The 20,329-nt window shown below is 31.0% G+C and overlaps 2 protein-coding genes across 2 annotated transcripts; both read left to right on the forward strand.

The window, feature by feature from the left end:
* The first annotated feature begins 4,253 nt into the window (after positions 1-4,253).
* On the forward strand, positions 4,254-9,082 carry LOC124942486 (oligopeptide transporter 7-like). The gene is made up of 5 exons (XM_047483004.1): positions 4,254-4,395; positions 4,486-5,083; positions 6,899-7,724; positions 7,799-7,981; positions 8,259-9,082. Exons 1-5 carry the CDS (start codon positions 4,362-4,364, stop codon positions 8,883-8,885), a joined length of 2,268 nt encoding a protein of 755 aa, XP_047338960.1. The 5' UTR covers positions 4,254-4,361; the 3' UTR covers positions 8,886-9,082.
* Positions 9,083-16,862: 7,780 nt separating this feature from the next.
* On the forward strand, positions 16,863-17,460 carry LOC124943592 (histone H1-like). Its single transcript, XM_047484078.1, has 2 exons — positions 16,863-16,922; positions 16,996-17,460. The coding sequence occupies exons 1-2, from the start codon at positions 16,863-16,865 to the stop codon at positions 17,458-17,460; spliced, it is 525 nt and encodes a 174-aa protein (XP_047340034.1).
* Positions 17,461-20,329: the final 2,869 nt, after the last annotated feature.

The following is a 20,329-nucleotide window of genomic DNA, read 5'->3' on the forward strand; positions in this document are numbered from 1 at the left end:
TATTTCGGATCGGATATTTGCCTCTATTTTTTTAAAAAAATTGTGATCTGTATCCGACCCAGTATCCGACCACTATCCGATCCGAAAATACCGGATCGAATCGGATCAGCCAACCGGATACCCACTAATCCGATTTTTTCATATTTGTAATGTTTTCTTACAAGTTATAGTAGCTCCAGCCTCCAAGCCTCCATTGATTATTGGCGATTTAAGTTCTAAAATTAGGTTTGCATCTAAAGAGAACATATTCACAAACAAATTTAAAGGGTAAAGGGAAATGAGAAGAAAAACAAATGGAAGAGACATACTTTTGTTTGGGTTTGTGGGTTTGTAAAGGAAAATGGGAGCAAATAGAAAGAAGAGAGAGATTTTTTTATTTTTGTTTGGGTTTGTAAAGAGAAGAGAGAGATTTTTGTTTTGTAATTGTTTAATATATTTTTATTTGGGTTTATAAAGAGAAATGAGAAGGAAAAGAAAGAAAGAAAGAGAGAGATTTTTTTGTTGGGTTTGTATTTATTTAATAATATTTTTGTTTGAGTTTGTTAATTTAATAATTTTTAAAAATACCAGACCGGCTTTGGGTATCCGAATTTCTTTTTTCCCAATTCGTATCTGATCCGGAAATCCGGTAAAAATATCGGATCGGATCGATATATGAATTTGATCCATCGGATACGGATTTTTTCGGAACGGATCAGCCAAATCAATGGATCGGGTCTTTCGGATCGGATTTTTTGGCCACCCCTACTTCTGAGTCGGTGCCTTCTGAGGCTCAGGCACTCCATATCTGCATCCTCATTCTCCCCCATCCTTATCTGCCATATCTGCCTCCTCGTTCTTCCCCCATCCCTATCAGCCTCCGCGTTCTCCCCCTAATCCCTAGTTGTCTCCTCGTTCTGAAGAGGTGGTAGTGGAATGCATCCAACATCGCTTCCACGTCCGAATCCTCCATTTTTTGTCTCCGAATCCAGCTTAAGCTTCAACTTCGTATCATTCCAACATGACAATATAAGAAATCGATGCTCAACAACTCCCAATCCCAGTTCAGGGTTGCTAACCCTATACATGTAGCACAATTGAAAACATACATATGTTAAAACCATTTACATTTGCAACCACGGAAATAAATTAGTGATAACTTACAATAAGGAACGTCTGTGATCCTTGGAAATATCGTTTTTCATGTGCCTTCCATTTTTCGCATGATTGAACTAATCTTTCAATTATAAATTTGCACCAATTAAACTTTTTGATATTATGAACATCTTAAATAGATTTCAGAATTCTAAACTTGTAAGTGAAAAAACAGATTTTAGATATTATTAACAATGCATATACCATACATATATGTAAGTTTTGATATATACCTGGTTAGTTGACCCATGTGATCACACTAGAGAAAGCAGCTGACAACAAATAATACGAAGTCTATCTTGAAATTGTTGTGAGCTGCTTTGTTCTCCATGATTTTCATTGGCATATCGGTCAATATAGGAGCTCCATTAACAGGGTTACCCCATCGAGTCCTAAAGGCCTTCAACTTGTCATCAATCTCGTTATGCTCGTATTCTACAATGTCCACCTCCTCTAGGGAGACCCAATACAATTTGAATATCCTCTCTTCGATTTTTACTTCCTCGCCACTCTCTAGGATGAATGCAAATTTACTAGGTTCAAATTGTTTGACGAGATAATGAGAGATTGCGCCGGGGCATTTTGAAAGCGGTAGTGATAGAAGAGAGCCAAAACCTATTGACTTTACAACCTCTTTTTGTTCATTAGACTATAGTTGAAAAAGATTGAAAAGGCCAAAAGACAAGGTCCTCGTTAAAAATAAGTTGTGGGGGGTGCTTAGATTTTTTTGTCGGCATTCCTTTTACGTTTATTTGCTTTAAAAAACAAAAATCATGAAGTAGATAAACATTCAAAAACCATTAAGAAGATAAACATTTAAAAACAATGAAGCAGATAAGCAAATAAATGAACCATGAAGTAGATAATCAAATAAATGAACCATTTCTTGTCCTGAAACGAGTCTTTCGGGACGAGAAATCATCCTTTCGGGTCCTAAAACCACCATTTTGGGTCCTGAAAGTATCATATTATGTCCTGAAACCACTCTTTCAGGTTCTAAAATCACCTATTTCGGGTTCCGAAACCACCATTTCGGGTCCCAAAACCACCCATTTTGGGTCTTGAAACTACCCTTTCAAGACGAGAAACCATCATTTCTTCTTTTCAAATGATTGTTTCTCGTCCCGAAATGGTGGTTTCGGGACAATATGCAGATAATAAACCTTTCGGGACACAATATGCAGCCAATATATGACACAATATGCAGCCAATATATGGATATAAAAAACGTTTATACGTTAAACCCTAAACTCTATACTTTTCTGTAATTATATCCTAAATGAAGCTAAACTCTATCAAATAATAAACAGATATCAAAATCATCTACGTTAAACAAATAAGATTTCTTATTTACCTTGGAGTCCTTGGAGTCCTTGGAGATCTTGGAGTCTTGTCGGGCGATGTACTTGGACCAACATCATCCTGAAAAGAAGAGTAGTATGAACCTGAACCTACTCTAAAGTGAAGATACACGAATAAGAGCTTAAAACTTACCATTTTCGATCGGACGACGATGAAGAAAAGAGAAGAAGTCGCGGATGGATGCCGGAGATCGAAATCGCTAGAGAAGAAAGAGATCGATCGCCGTAAATGAAAAATGAAAAGAAGAAAGAGAGGGAAGTGAAACGTTTTCAATCCTATTTTTATTTTTTTATTTTTTTTCTATTTCTCTCTCATACCCACGTGGTAAGGCCACGTAAGATTCGTGGTATTGTTTTCGCTAATATTTCGTTGAATTTATTATTTCTTTTATAAATAAACAAAATATTTTATTTTTTAATTGTTTCCAGCATTTACGGATGATTTGATTATTTAAATAATTCATTATAATTAAATATGATTGATTTTCTTCCAAATGAAAAACATCTTGGTTTGGTGGAGTTTGAATTTTTTTTTTGGCTGCATTTGGATATCATTTGAATATAGAAAATGTAGTTGGTCGGGAACCCAGTCATGTACATTTAGATATTTTTCTCTATGTATTTTTCTAGGAATTGAACAATGAAGGCTGCTGAGTGCAGAATCTGTCTTAGGCCTTTGTTTTTTTTTTTATTATTGTGTAATAATTAACAACTTAATAATATAGTAAATAAAAATCTCAGGTCAATAACAAGTAAATGTATTTTTCTTTTAATTAAAAACCTAAAAAGGCTGAAATGGATGTCCTTTCAATTTAATTGAATTGACTTTTTTTTAGTGAGAATTTGGATATTTAGTTTATTGGGTAAAATATCTATAATATTTAAATATTCCATTAAATGCAGTGCTTAAAATACCTATTTGTTTATTTATGTGCATAACCAATACCCTCAATCAAATAATAATATTTTTTTTTACTTAATTAAATGTATCTTTATTTTATTTCTTTAATTTAAATATTTTTTACTATTTCTTTTTCAAAATTTTAATTTATTTTTATTTCAATATTTTTATTTAATAATATATATTTTAAATAATATCATATTATTAAAAAAATTACAATTAATTAATTTTTTATTAAACAATAATAACATAGTATTATAATATTTTATATAAAAAATACAATCACAATCAAATTATAAATTAAAATAATAAATATTTACCAACTATTTAAAATATAATACTAAATAAATAAATTATTTTTATTTTGATATTTGAATATATATATTATGAATTTATTTTTATATATATTTATATAAATAATCAATATTTGTAAAATATTAGTATGAAAGATAAAAAAAAATTATGTTTAATATATTAGTCTTTTATTTTGAATATTTTGAATATATTGAATATATTTTAAATAATTAATTTAAAATGTCAATATACATGTTAATTGTTTACCATAAAATATTTTTTAAAAAAAACTTACTATAATATAAAAATAAATTTTAAAAATAATTCATGATATTTTAATATGTTTACATAATTGATAAATATTTATTATTAAACAAAATTAAAAATCTTATGAACAAAACAATAAGAAAGCAAAAATAGAAATTATGTAACTAACAACAATAATAGAATAAACATAAATTTGTAGAGATAATTTACTATTTTAATTAATAATTTAATTAAATAAATGTAAGATTATTTAAATTGATTCCAAATCAAACGAGCCCAACACCCCGGACCAGATCTTTCCCCACAAATGAATCATCCCTTCTACTTCACCAATTTCTTCTAGTGAGAGATAGTTGGATGTGTTCTTGTGTTCCAAAACTAAAGATAGATCGTGTGTTTCAGAGATGACGATTTCTGAAGAAATCACTTCTCCCCTGAGTATGTATTCATCAATTTGTAAACTTATAATTCTAATTTCACTAATTCATTCCATATATCTAATGGGTTGACCTTCAATTTCCATAACAGTTGATCAATCTAAACAAGTTCAAGTCAATGCTTCCAGCTCCAACAAACCAGATTCCAATGAATTAGAATTGTTAAACTCATCAGTAGAACAAGTATCATTAACAGTTCCAATCACAGACGATCCAACTTTACCAGCAGTAACTTTTCGAATGTGGGTACTTGGAATATTAGCTTGTATGATTCTCTCTTTCCTCAATCAATTCTTTTGGTACCGTCGTGAACCACTTTCAATCTCATCAATTTCTGCCCAAATTGCTGTGGTTCCAATCGGACATCTCATGGCTGCGGTCTTAACTCGTCGAGTATTCTTTCAAGGGAGTAAATGGGAGTTTTCGTTGAACTCTGGTCCATTTAATGTGAAGGAACATGTGTTGATTACCATTTTAGCGAACTCTGGGGCTGATAGTGTGTATGCGATTCATGTGGTTACGGCTGTGAAAGTGTTTTATAAGAAGAATTTGAACTTTGGGGTGGCGCTGATTGTGGTTGTAACTACACAGATTTTGGGGTTTGGATGGGCTGGAATATTCCGACGGTATCTTGTTGAACCGGCTGCTATGTGGTGGCCGCAGAATCTTGTTCAGGTTTCTTTGTTCAGGTATGTATGGATGGATAACATTTAGTTTGATTTAGGCCTGATTCTCTTTGTTTATTTGAAAAATTCAAACAAAATCAATTTTTCAATCAATCACTTCTAAACAATTACGTCACTCATTTCATTAATCAAAATATTAAAATACCCTTTATTTTAAATTATTATTTTTATTTTATTTATATATCAATACCTACAAAAAATAATCATCATTTTCTCAAAATCATCACCGATCATTGTTATTTTCTCCCTCTAGGTTTTAAAAAAAAACCCAATCCGAACAAACCCTTAAATGATGTAATTTTTATTTTTTTTAAATGATTAGTGAAACTTTTTATAAATGGTTTTGAAAATTTTGATTATAAATTTCTTTTTTATAGTAAAAATTAGAAAGTTGTTAATTTTAAATGGGAATTTATTTTATTACAACTCATTGTCATAATTGTCCATGTGCTACAAAGTGTGAGCTTGTTTGATCAGGGTTTTTTGGGATAATTTTTTTTTTTTTTAAATAAAAATTGGGTTTTTAGATATATATTACCTAAAAAGTGATAAATTATATTTTTGGTAAAATTCCCAAGTAACTATAGTTATCTCCTTGTATATTGTTATTTGTTCTTTAAGACAAAAATACTAATCCTAAACATAGAGCTTGTTTGTGAATATTGTTTTTTTTAATAATTAGAGAAAAATATAATGATAATGGATAATTTTAAGAAAATGATAATTATTATTATTTTTTTTTTAGTAAAAAGACTTAAATATAAATATTTTTGATGATGATATATATATATCATCATCAAAAATATTTATATTTAAGTTTTTTTACTAAAAAAAAATAATAATTAATATATATATATAAATAAATAAATAAAATAAAAATAATAATTATTTAAAATAAAATTATTTTAATATTTTGATTAATAAATTAAGTGAGTGATAAATCAAAAATAAATGAAATAAATGATGTTTGATTTTGTTTTCAAATAAATCAGGCTTGATATTTGATATATATTTTTTTTATATAATTTTAAATATTAATTTATTGTTAAACTTTGATTGATTTATTAAGTTATTATATTTTTATTAATATACATAATTAATATGAACCTATTAGAGATCAAGGAATACTAACCGTGTCTAGAAGCTAAAATGTCACAGTTTGAATACTTCAAATAAATAAGGATAAAAAATATGGGGATAAAATAACTATATTTGAACAATTATAAAGTTAAGTAAAATATGTAGCAATTTAAACAAACAATTTTAATACAATTCCTTAAATTCAATTATTACTGATATATTAAAATATTTAAATCTGACGTGAAAGTGATTAGATATAGCTTTCAAAATTTGATATTTTTCTGGCAAGTTGCAAGTTGCAAGTTGGTGACCTTTTTGGTGATGTGTTTGGCTCTATGCAGACATGTTTTTGTCCTTTTATATATAAGTTAATAAAGTTAAAATATTTTTTAGAAATATATTAAATGATTACTAAAACCAATAAATTAACAACAATAGTGCAATAATATGCTCTTTTATTATATATTGTTATTCATGGCTATATATGAATCAAATAAGGTTGACCTAAATAGTAGTTCATATCATCCCTGTTGAAAACATTTGTGTAGAAATAATACTTTTAACCCTATTTTTAAGTTTACATAAAAAAAAGTAACGATTTTACGTAAATACTCAATTTTGATATAGATTAAATGACTCAAAGCTGCGTAAAACTTCTTAATTACACGAGAACTGCAGTGTTTATTTTTGATATAGAAAAGAAAGAACCTAACTTGATAAATTAATTTGACTTGGCAGGGCATTACATGATAAAGAGGAAAGACCAAAAGAAGGATTAACAAGGAACCAATTCTTCATAATGAGCTTCATTTGTAGTTTTGCATACTATATCTTTCCTGGTTATCTCTTCCCAATGCTAAGCTCAATTTCATGGCTATGTTGGGTTTTTCCCGACTCTATTCTCGCCCATCAACTAGGCTCTGGTCTGAAAGGACTTGGCATAGGTGCCATTGGCCTCGATTGGTCCAGCATTTCATCCTACATCAAAAGCCCATTTGCCAGTCCATGGTTTGCCACAGCCAACATTGGTGCAGGCTTCTTCCTAGTGATGTATGTCATCACTCCAATCACATATTGGCTTAACATCTATAATGCCAAGACTTTCCCCATTTTCTCAGATGGCCTATTCACCTCCTCCGGTCAAAAATACAACATAACAGCCATAGTTGATCAAAATTTTCATATTGATTTGGATGCTTACAATCGTGAGGGGCGTCTTTATATAAGCACATTTTTTGCCATCACTTATGCTCTTAGTTTTGCTTGTTTGACCGCCACAATCGTGCATGTTTTCATCTTCCATGGAAGTGATCTATGGCAACAAAGTAAGTCTGCCCTTAATGAAAAGAAAGTTGATGTTCATACAAAGCTTATGCAGAGGTATAAACAAGTCCCGGAATGGTGGTTCATTTCTATACTCCTTTTGAACATTGTGGCTACCATTTTTGCATGCGAATACTACAAAGATCAATTGCAGCTCCCATGGTGGGGTGTCTTGCTAGCTTGTGGCCTAGCTTTCTCTTTTACCCTTCCCATTGGAGTTATAACCGCGACAACCAATCAGGTTTCTTAGTTATTTTGCGAGTTTCAATTTTTTTTGTATGTGTAAATTAACCATTAGTTGTTACCTCTTGACAGACTCCAGGATTAAATGTGATAACCGAATACATTATCGGGTATATTTATCCTGGTTATCCGGTTGCAAACATGTGCTTTAAAGTGTATGGATACATTAGCATGAAACAGGGGATCACATTCCTTCAAGACTTCAAACTTGGACATTACATGAAGATCCCTCCTAGAACAATGTTCATGGCACAGGTAGGCAAATAGATTAATTAATCTCTTATTCTATATTTGGATTATATATTAAAAACATTATATAAGATTATAATTGTCATCTTTAGACCCGGGTTATTATGCTTTATCATTAAGTTATGAGTCAAATTATTGTGATTTTATAAAAGTGAATAAGATCTGAACTCCACAAGGAGGTATGAATTTTGTCTTCTTTGCTCAACCTTGTTATAATCTCATAATATAATTAACATTTCAACATTCTGATATTGAAAACAAAATTTGTAATTCATTATTGCAGCTTGTTGGCACAATGGTATCAGCTATGGCTCATCTGTTAACAGCATGGTGGCTAATGGACACGATTCCAGACATATGTGATCGAGCAGTATTACCATCAGGTAGTCCATGGACCTGCCCTGGGGACCATGTGTTCTATGATGCATCGGTCATTTGGGGCTTGATTGGGCCGAGAAGAATTTTCGGTGATTTGGGTTATTATTCAGCGATCAATTGGTTCTTTCTCATAGGAGCTATGGCACCAATTTTGGTTTGGATTGCTTCCAAGTGTTTTCCAAGCCAGGGATGGATAAAGTTTATCTCAATGCCAGTGCTTTTGAGTGCGACAATCAATATGCCTCCAGCAACTGCGGTTAACTACACTAGTTGGTTGTTGATTGGATTCTTGTCGGGCTTTGTGGCTTATCGGTATTATAGGAATTGGTGGAGTCGACATAACTATGTGTTGTCGGGAGCACTCGATGCTGGTCTTGCATTCATGGCGGTTTTGCTTTACTTGTGCTTGGATATGCAACATGTTAGTCTTGATTGGTGGGGTAATCATCCTGATGGATGTCCATTAGCTTCATGTCCAACTGCTAATGGTATTGTGGTTAAAGGGTGTCCAAATTATGAAACTCATATATGAAGCACAACAAAAGGAAATGATTTACTCAATGTACAATTAAAGACAACATCGTTTGATACAATTACTTTGTATTATTACTCCATTTAATGATTTTTTTTCATTTAAATTTGTTTAATAATAGGAACTTTAGTTTGTAAATTTCAATTAAAAAATTCAATATGTTTGGGTATTGTGGAAGCAAACAAACTTTTTTTCAATAAGATTGTATTTGTTTTATCAACCTTGTTCTGGTTTTACATCATTATTATTTCATTTTCAATAAAATGTCATTTAAAAATATAATATTTTACTTTATAAATTATACTCATTTTGAATATGTTGATTATAGTTACTAATAATAGTGAGATGAGTAGTTAGTTAAGTTAAGACTTTTTTTTTCTCTCTCTTTCATTCATATTTTTTTTATAATTTATAATTTATATTTCATATTTTTTTATTTATTTAAATGGACATAATGTACAAATAAGCCCATATTTATTTATATATATATATATATATATTAATCACATAATAAACTAAAAGGCTTCACACGTGACTTTGTTACTCAAAACGACGAGTCAACGGTTTGATAGAATTTGTTTAGAGAATTTCGTTCTAAACTATAGCATGGCTTTAAGAGATAATGATACCACCGACAAGAAAAATCCATGGATCGACGATATAAGGAGGGCTCTTAATTGGGTCATCCCCATCGCCGCCACTCATGATTCTTCATTTTCAATAGCGGGGATACATTAAGTGGAAAAAATGTTACTTTCGGGTTTATCCTATATTTATACTCATCGAACAATTCACACAATAAGTTTTAAAAGTGGGTTGAGATTGTCATCCACATTGACAATCCTAAGACACAAACAATAGATGTATAGGCTTCGTCCAACGACGTATACCTAATAAAAGAAATTAAATTGTATTTTGGGAAGAACATTAAAGTGTAAATTATATTTTAAATTTGGTCAAAAATGATTTTCAAGCTAAGCGTCGAATGTTCTCAGCAAAGTCGCCCAGTTTGAATCTAGATAAATCTTTACGTGATCAAAACTTTAATGTTGAAAACAACTCTATAGGCACTCCATAACTTACTATCCACGTCGAACTTGGGAGAGATGAGAGATTTTAATGGGAAGTAACCATAGGTCTATTTAAATTATTTTTCGATTTTATAATCTCAAGACTAGAGAGTCGTCAGTCGTCACCTTATTTTTCAAAACTAGGAAAATAATTTAGGCGTTTGGGCGCCACAATTAAAGATTAATATGAGTTCGACACATGATTACGTATGGTTAAGGGTCGAAGACATCTATGTCCCACAACACCCCGTAGATCTCTACTAATTTAATTTTGGCATTTTAAAACGTGGTTTACGCTTTACTTTTTATTTTTGTTTTGGGGTTTATATTTTGATTTTGTTATATTTTTATGATGTATTTTAGTTTTAGTTTAGCTAACCTAGGATCAAGCAGAACACAAACTTACAACATACAAAAATAAAATAAGAAAATAAAACCTAAAGCTAAGCAAAACCGAAAAAAAACTGAAAATTAGAAAGAAAAAAAGAGTCGTGGCTAAGTTCCTTGGTCGTGGTATCGGCAACAGCAAGGAAGCGGCCTTGATTCCATGATCGAATGAGAGCGTCAACAATGGATTGTTTGATTCATCGGTCGGATGTGAGTAATGCAGGAAAACAGGATCAAATAGGGTCGTAAGCATCAGTGAAAGTTGAAGAAGCATTAGGAGTAACATTGGACATTTTTCTTGGTCGGACGATCCTAAAATCCAAATAACAAAACTAAGTAATCCGAAACTAATAGAAATCTAAAATATTTTTGGGCTTAAATGTTTAATATACAAAATAAATACTATGAGTGCAAGAAAAACATTAAATAAAATCGAATTTAAAGAAAACGACCGAGGTGTGAAGAACATGACCATTTTAGGGTCGATTTTGATATTTTGGATTTTTATTTCGGTCAATTAGTTCTAGTTTAATCTTAGATTCAGTTATTCTATTTTATTTTACATATTTATAAGTTGTTATGCAGAAACTAAATCAAAAGATCAAGATTAAGAATCAAACAAAATGAAAGAAAAGAAAGACAAAAGCATGCATACATAGATTTAAGGTTTTTTTTATTATTTGCATAGAAATTGAAATAGACGAGACAAGGGATCAAGAAATCCTTACATTGGAGATGGAGTTCTTGATCTGAAATATCCTAAGTACAAGATCCTTAGGCAAGAATATTTGAAACCAAACCACACTAGTTTGGTGTTTTTATTTAAGGACGAAGATGAAGGCTATTAAGTTAGAATGTGGAAAATAATTGGGCAGTCTAGGGGCGTAAATAGTGTAAGCTTGGGTGCTTTCTATGTTTTTTTGTCGGTTGTCAGTGTATCGTTAGGGTAACTTTTTGGGTGTTGGTTTATTTTATTCGTAGCCCTGTCCTCCTTTTATACTCATAAGAGTCATTAACCTATGGTTGTTAGGTTTGGGCTTGATCGTTTTGGACATTTTGATTTCCCCATTTTAAAGAAAAGGAAACCTACAAAATTAAATAAATATGTTAATCATAAATCAGTTATTTCAAAATCAATTATAACTTATATATCCATTCATTCCAAAAGACTTTTTTAAAACAACTTCATAATCTTTTTCAAAGATCACCTACAATTGACTTCAAAAATGAAATTATTTAATGTAAAAGAAAAAAAACTCAACATGAGTCATAAAATTAATTTGTTAAAATTTATTTATAAACTAAAAATTTATTTATTTAACCTAAAATCTATTTTAAAATCTTAAATCAATCTTGAAGTTTAATTGAAAAACATTTTTTTAAAACTTATTAAGTATTTTTCTTAAAAGATCTTAAGTATAATAATAACCTAAATTATTTCAATTTAAACTATTCTCACATTACTGAAATCAACTATTTTCGAAACCGATAGAACACATCAATGATTCCAAAAGTAATTGCTCATTTAATAATTCGTGCAATGAGCTCGTATATGGATTTTGTATAAAAATAGGCTCGAAATTTATTAAAAATATAGACTATAAAATTGAGGAGTAAAAAATGAGTGTCTACACAACCAACACAGTCTTGTTTGATATGCTGATTTTTCTTCTTCTTTTGAGGCCTTATGTTCTTACACCTGACCTATGTTCGAGATGAGACACCCCTATATTGACAAGATTATCCCATGTTTGGGCGTACATTTTCTAAGAGTTCCCTCTTAAACATCATTAGTTTAAGCTTATGTATGGATTGAAAAAGATCTATTAGGAGAGCACCTTGTTCGATTCTTAGAAGTTGCATTAGCTCGTCAAGAGACAGTCAATGAGACTGATGACTTTTCCCGTATCCTTACTTATTTCTTGAATCTTTATTTCATGCTTTTGGGATAAATGGTTTAAAGGGTCGTAATCCTTCCTTGAAGCTATGACTAAGTTATGTTTTATTTTACGTACTTTCATAACAAAGAGAGATCATGTCAAACACAGTTCAATTTACACGAGCATATAATAGAAAACATCATTATTTTTTGTTTGTTTTAAACTATTTTTTATGTTAATAAAAATTCTCTTAGTAATTACATAAGGGTTTGTGTTTTTGAGTTTATTGGGAGTGAGCCCGTGACATGCTGCCAATGTATTCTCATGAAAAGACAAATAAGTTCCAAACGTAGTTCCGCGCATGAGTGTGATAAGATATGTTGGATTTTTAGTTTAAGTTTTACTGGGACCAAACTTACAAATAAATACACTCACATTAGTCTACTTTAATTGTACTAATTGTCCATCCCGATATTATATGCCCAAGGTACCTCAATTTCATTGCCCTGCCTTTATCGACTTCTGTTTGCCTCCCAAGAGGCATTGTTGGATTCAATCATTCTTGGATTCCAATTGACACCTTAATTAGTCTACAAATACTTCCTCATTTATTTATCCGTGTAATGAGCCCGTATATGAATTTTGTATGACAATAGGCTCGAGATTTATCAAAAATATAGACTATAAAATTGGGTATTGAAAAATGAGTGTCAACATTGTCCATATGCCATTTCTTAAAAAATCAGAATTTGGAAGACCTAATACTTTCAAATTAATTGGTTCGAAAAAATATGAATTTTGAGTACAATATTAATGTTAAAATTTTGTACATAAGGTGTTCAAAAAAACAAAAAGATGAAAATCGAGTCAATCCTGACGTTTTAAGACTCGGTCAACGTAGGTCAATGCGAGTCAACAATGCTAGAACTAATAAAATATGCATGGATGACATCATCTTGGCATCAACTAAAACTATATTGAAAACTCAAATGTGTGTTTCAATTGGTATTATTCACCTAAAGGAAGATCAACAACATCACAAAACTTCTAAAAATCGTGCAATCCTCAATACTTAATGGATTTGAATGATTTTAGGTATTTTGGAAAGCTAGGAAAGTTCTATAAAGGCCTCTCAAATCAATTTTAGTTTAAAGCCATCGAATGCGACGTATTTTCAAAACAATAAAATTTTCCCAAAATTGAATCAAAATTGACACACCTACGGTTTAAAATTCATAAATTGAGCCACAATGCCTCAAAAACTGGAAAGTTGAGACACAACCCAATGAAATGACACTGATATTTGGTTGTCATTCGATGTTTAAGGGAATTTGTATGTCCACACAACACGATGCAAATGCACTAGCTTAGTTCTTGGAACGAATTGAAGTTATGTGTCACTTTAAAAGCTCACCTCTACCCAACCATTTGGGGTGAATGATCTACCATTGGGAAGTCTTTGAGTTAGCCTTCCAAAGATACCAAGCAACGCCCATGGCTCGACCTACAACCCACACTAGGTCGCTCGTAATCCAACACGTCCAATTCATGGTCAATAACGTTCCATCGAGAAATTCATGGACCTACGACGTGTCTTGACATTGGTGAACAACATGAGAGTGTTATTGCTAAATGGCTCAGATCTTGGCATGGTCTAAGTTGTTTAGGATGGCTCAACAAAATTTCTATTTTCACAAAGTGGCTAAAAATGAAACTCCGAAGATAACTTCAACAAAAAATCTCAACATGGACTACAATGTATAAAACCGGGTGATTCAAGTTGGAAATTGAAGATAAACTTATTACCTACATACGCCACTCAACCAAAACTCATCCCAAGACCTAAGTCACCACCTAGTCGACTCGCTGAGCTGATAACTAAGGAAACCGACTTATCTAATACCTAAGGGTATTTAAACACATTTTCTTCACAAAATGAGGTAGTTAATTGGACATTTGGATCATTTGTTAATCATAGTCAGAGATACTTGAGAGAACACTTGAAAGCTTTCCAGTGTTCGAAAAAGAGAGTCTGAGAGCTCAGAGATCGTTGTCTCTTACGAGTTCATTCTTCTCCACTCTCCAGCGAAGAAGTTGGTGGACAACTAAGGTCTTTCGTGGGTTTTCAACTGTCTTTTTCTTTCTCTAAGGTAAGCTTTAATCCTACAACTGTAATCTCAAGTCATTGCAGTGTTATACCGTTGATAATCAATTCATACGTAAATTTCAAGTTAGCTTTAATTTATTCGAATAAGTTGCTTAATTTATAAATGCAACGTATTTGAATGTTTTTCTTAATGTATGGTTAACCATTAACTGCTAGAAATCCTAGATTAGATTGCCTTCAATCTAAATTTATGTTCATTGACCAAAATTCCTTCTCCTCTATAGAAGGATGATTTCGTGAACTCCGTTTGTACTCCGCATTTGCTCGGAAAACCTTGGCGAATGAATGAATAGAGACGTATCCTCGCAATGAAGAAGGCCTCGAGTTAGCTTAGGCCAAAGCTATGATGAAATAAATTTGCCAACAAAATCTTCTTTCGAATTTTGACTTGCCGAGGAAGACGAAGACAACATCACAATCGACTATGGAAACTCGACGCTCCGTCTGATGAAACCTTGTGTAACCAAGTAGCTCGTGAATGCGGATAATCCAAGCTCGGGTTGAAGACAGAACTCATGCAGACTGTTCTTGAAGAGCAACTTCGAGGTTCAGAAACAGAGCATGTCTCTGTTTTTGGATCTCGGATTTCGATTGCTTACGGACACCTCGAACATGAGGCTTCCAAGTGAATCCTTTTGCACAAAGACCAGTGCTTCGGATATTGTCGAAGAGGTTCATAGGAGGTTGAAGGCGAAGAAGACAAAACATGATTTTATTTTTCCGATTTTCCAGACCCCTTAACTTATTCTCTATATTCAAATCAACCCTCTGAATCCCATAACCTTTAAATTCCACCACAAACTTCCAATTTTGAATTAATTTAATTAATTAATTCGAAATTATTCAACGCCTAGACTTTTTGCCCATGTTTAAATTGACCCCTAAACTCTTTCAACATCCAATTTTGACCCTGAACTTATAAATTTGACTACTAGAGTAAAACATTTAAAACTGAAGGGTGTTGAAATCCATCAAACAACGGGATAGTAGTGTGTTGACTAATAAACCAACAAAAAAGTTAGAATCCCATGGGCATTAAATGTTAGGGTGAAACAACAATTAAAAGAACTTTAATGTTACTCGTGAGTGTTAAGATTTATCAAACCGGATGATAGTATGTTGACTAATAAAAAAAAAATATATATAATCTCATGAGCATTGAATGATGGGTTGAAGAAACAACTGAAAGAACATTGATGTTACTCGTGAGTGTTGAGCTTCATCAAATGACAGAAAGATAATGTGTTGACTAATTAACCAACAAAAAACATCACCTATGATTGGATTATGATGAACAAAAATATAGGCATTGACTGTTGGGGTAAAAAAACAATCGAAAAAAAAAATCAAAGGATATGATAGCAAAAAAAATAAGAATATCAATAAAACATTTAAAAGAAAAAAATATTATAAAAAAATATAATAATAAATTTATTAGAGTTTCTCATCAATGACTAAAGTAACCATTGATGAAGACATCAGAAATTATGACTTGGTGTGCTAAGAACGAAAATAAGACTATAATACAATGTTAAAATAAAATTTAAAATTGTTTTGAATGTTATGTAAAATTAAATATATAAATGATGTATAATATATATACATTATAATAAACTAATAAGAAAATTTGTATAATAATATAATTATATTATCACAATACTATCTTTTATTTATATATATAATAGGTTCTAAGAAGAAATGTACTAACAACTCGAGAAATCATTATTAAAATAATTGTGGAGTATGAGTTCTGTTCGGATTGAAAAAAGAGGTACTAGAAACAAAACACAAAAAAAAAATGAAAATATTGTTCAGATTATAAAAAATTATAACGAAAAATCTCATTCGACTAAACAAAATGTTGGATCGAATAAAATATAATATCAATATAAATATGAGTGATAAAAATAAAAACAAGATATCCTCTTATAATAAAGAAGTCATTACAGGAATTTAAGAAAAAGTGAATTTTAATCTTAGGGAGACAATTTAAATATATTTATATATATTTTGAATAATGGTTGATAACCATGAGCAAATCCTTTATTAGTTATTGAATATATGTTAATGCAAGTTTTCCTACTTATATTTATAGAGCAGAGAAAACAAAATAACTTAGAAATATTCCCAATACAATTTATTTTGTAGATAAGATTGATACTGCTAGTGTTTGTATTTATCTACTAGTACTAAATCGGTTATAATCTTTTAAATGAATCAACGGTTATAATCTATCCAGTTGTACCACTCATAATATTTCATGCAAAAACATCGATCGATCTATGTAATCATTCGCAAGCCAATAACCATCCAGTACTCGTCCTTTCTCGACGGTTCCATTCCCTCCCTCCTATAAATTCGTATCAATATCACAATAACTAAAATTCTGAATTCATACAATATGTTGGTCACCGGAGAAGTTAAAAAACCTCCTCAGATCCCATCGATTCAAGAGAAGCCAAAGCAATCAAAGATGGAGAATGCAAAGAAACCTAGTGCCCAGAAAACATCATCTCATCCACCCTACTTTCAGGTAATCATCTATTTTATTGGGTTTGAATTGCTTGTTGGAGGATGGTATTCAATATTCTGATTGTTTGTTGCAGATGATCAAAGAGGCTTTAACTGCTTTGGACGAGAAGGGTGGTTCGAGTCCTTACGCGATCGCCAAGTACATGGAAGAAAAACATAAATCGGTACTTCCAGAGAATTTCCGTAAAACTTTAGGGCAACAGTTAAAGAACAATGAGGCGAAGGGAAAGCTTATGAAAGTTAAGGCTTCGTATAAACTTTCATCGAAAGATGTGGGGAAGAAGGGTAAGGATAAGAAAGAAACGAGTACGAAATCTGCAAGGGCGAACGCTGAGAAGAAACCGGGACAGGTTGGTGGTGATCGGAAGGTTAAAGAGAAGAAGAGGAAGGAGGAGACGGAGAAGAAGACGAAGGGAAGCGCTGGAAGTGGAAGGAAGACAGTGAAGGCGAAGAAATCTGCGGCGGGTGTGAAGGCGAAACAGCCAAAGTCTATCAAATCTCAACCTGTTGGTGATAAGAAGAGAGGAAAGATGGTTTAGTTTAGTTGTGTTATGATAGTGCATGTAAGAAATGAAGTAGTGAATTATAATGGTAGTAAACTTTAGGATGCTTTTTCTTTTTATGTAGTAAAATGTGTGCTGTTGTGACTTGTCTTTGTGTAAAGGAGCAACTCTTTAAATAGACTTAATATTTTATAAAGTTATTTATGCAAGTTTTTAAAGTTTTGGGAAAAAATGAATTTATATTTATAAATTCAAAAAAAAGTTATTATGGTGTATAATGTTATTTATTTAGTATTATTTTTTAATTAATATGTTTGTTTTAAAACTAATTAATGTATATAAATTATTTTTTATTATATGTATAATTAATATTATTTGAAATTAAAGTGAAATTATAATTGGCTTTTAATTTTGACCGTTTTATTAATGGAAAACTTGTAAAGTCTCTTATTAGTAAAAATTTTAAATTTTGTGAACACTAAAAAAAGGGTCAATCGATCATTTCCACCGATTGGTTTAAACACCAATCAATATTATGAGCATTACGGATGAGTGGTGAAATACCCTATATAACACTGATTGGTTTCAAAACCAATTGGAAAACCCCGCAAAAAATGGCGCTATCTTTTGGCGCGTTTATGAAGCAGTAGTACCGATTGGTTGATCTCTCAATCGGTGAAGTCTTAAGTTATAATATCGATTGACAGGTAAACCAATCGGTATTTCCTATAAAATTATCAAAACAACTTGAGAGCTTCTCTTGCTCCAGTTTCACTCTCCCTCTCCATTTCGTCGTTTTACCATATCGATCGTCGCGCACCGTTTCGCTAAGTAAGATTCTGATCGATTAGAACTTCTTCGTTTAGGTCTAGGTAAGATTCTGATCGGTTAGATCTTATTTATTTATGTTTTCAAAAAACAGACCAAATACAACTCGAGACAAAGACTATCAATTTTAGATTTGGTCTCTTGCACAATCGTTTTGTCCTGAGTTTTCTTAGAGGGATTTGTTTGCTCGAACATCATACCCTTAATCTTTCAACCATACGCCATGAGGTTTAGTCTCATTTATTGGGTTTATAGGTGAACGCTCTTCGAACTCCAATGCTTTTAGGATTTTTTATACTCGAGGTATATCAGATATAATCGATATATGCATGCTCTTGCATTCACAAACTAGACAAGAATCTAGATTAACAACAAATGGTGATTTCAATATCTGATAGAATCAAAACACTTTATTTTTGCTTTTGACAAACTAGACAAGAGTCTAGATGAACACAATTGTTGATTTTCGTATCTCAACCAACACAGTCTTGTGTGATACAATTTTTGTTTTGAGACATCATATTCTTGTACATAACCTCTATCTAAGACAAGCCACTGCCTTCGTTGACAATATAATTTTGAGTTTGGGCGTTCATCTTCCACGAGCTCCCGCTTAAATTAACATCAGTAGTTTAAGCTTTTCGTAAGGCTTTGAGAAAGATCCAATTGAAGAGAACCTTTTTCAAATCTCGATAGTTACATTGGCTCGTCTAGAAATAGTCAATGGAATACATGGATTTTTCGAATCCTTACTCGATTTTGAACCTTTATTCCAAATTTGGTCATTTTCCACTATGCGCTTTTAGGTTAGAGGGTTCAAGAGTCGTCATCTTCTCTTATAGTTTTATTTTTTTATTGTAACTACACCTCATAACAAGGAATCAAAACATGTCGTTGTTTTTGAATCATTTTTTTATTAAAAAGTCATTTAGTGTTGACACATGAATTTTGTATTTTTTATTTTATTGAGACCGAGTCTAATGATAGGACCTACGTATTCTCATTGAAAGAGAAATTAGGTCTGAACATAATTTTGAACATGTATTTTTGCATTTTTTTAGTATTAAAATTTTTAGGATTTTTATCTTATTAGGATCGAAACTAGTGATAGACTTTCTACGCATTCTCAAAGAGAAATCAGGTATGAACGTAGTAATTCGTAACATACGAGTTTTCGAAATAAACATTTTTTGGTTTTGTTTTTAGTTTTGATAATTTTTATTTTAATAAAATTTTCTTAGTTTTAATGTTGGAACTTTGATGTTGTAAGTTTTTAAATAAAAATATCCCTATCATTATTTTCATTTTAAAGAAAATGTCCTTAATTTTAAGTAGGTTTTAAAATTGTCATTTTTATTTTTTAAACGAACATTCATACTTTCAAGTAGGGTTTGTTATTTTCATTTTAATGAAAGCCTCCATAATTTTGAGTATGATTTCAGAATTGTCATTTTTATTTTAATAAAAAACATTCCTAATTTTAAGTAGGGTTTATTATTTTTTATTTTAATAAAAAAATTGCCTAACTTAAGTAAGGTTGATAATTGTTTATTTTCATTTTAACGAAGATGTCCCTAATTTTAATTAGAGTTTAAGAATAGTGATTTTTATAATAACATTCCAAATTTTAAGTAAGGTTTTGAAATCGTTAATTTTTATTTTAATAAAAATGCCTCTAATTTTAGCTAGAGTTGTAGAGTTGTCATTTTTATAAAAACATTCATATTTTCAAGTATGGTTTGGGAATAGTTTATTTTCATTTGAATAGATTTGCAGAGTAATTGTTTTTATAAAAAAAAACATTCATAATTTCACGTAGGGGTTTTGAATCGTTATTTTTCATTTTAATGAAATTCCTCTAATTTCAATTAGAGTTCTTTGTTATTTTTTATAAAACATTCATAATTTCAAGTAGGATTTTTGAATCGTTTATTTTCATTTTAATAAAAATTCCTCTAATTTCAATTAAAGTTTTAGAGTCGTTATTTTAATAAAAACATTCATAATTTCAAAAATAGGGTTATGGAGTCGTTTATAGACAAAAATTAACACGGTGCTTCTTATCTTATTATGGATG

Source organism: Impatiens glandulifera, chromosome 6 (assembly GCF_907164915.1).
Source record: "Impatiens glandulifera chromosome 6, dImpGla2.1, whole genome shotgun sequence".
NCBI lineage: Eukaryota > Viridiplantae > Streptophyta > Magnoliopsida > Ericales > Balsaminaceae > Impatiens > Impatiens glandulifera.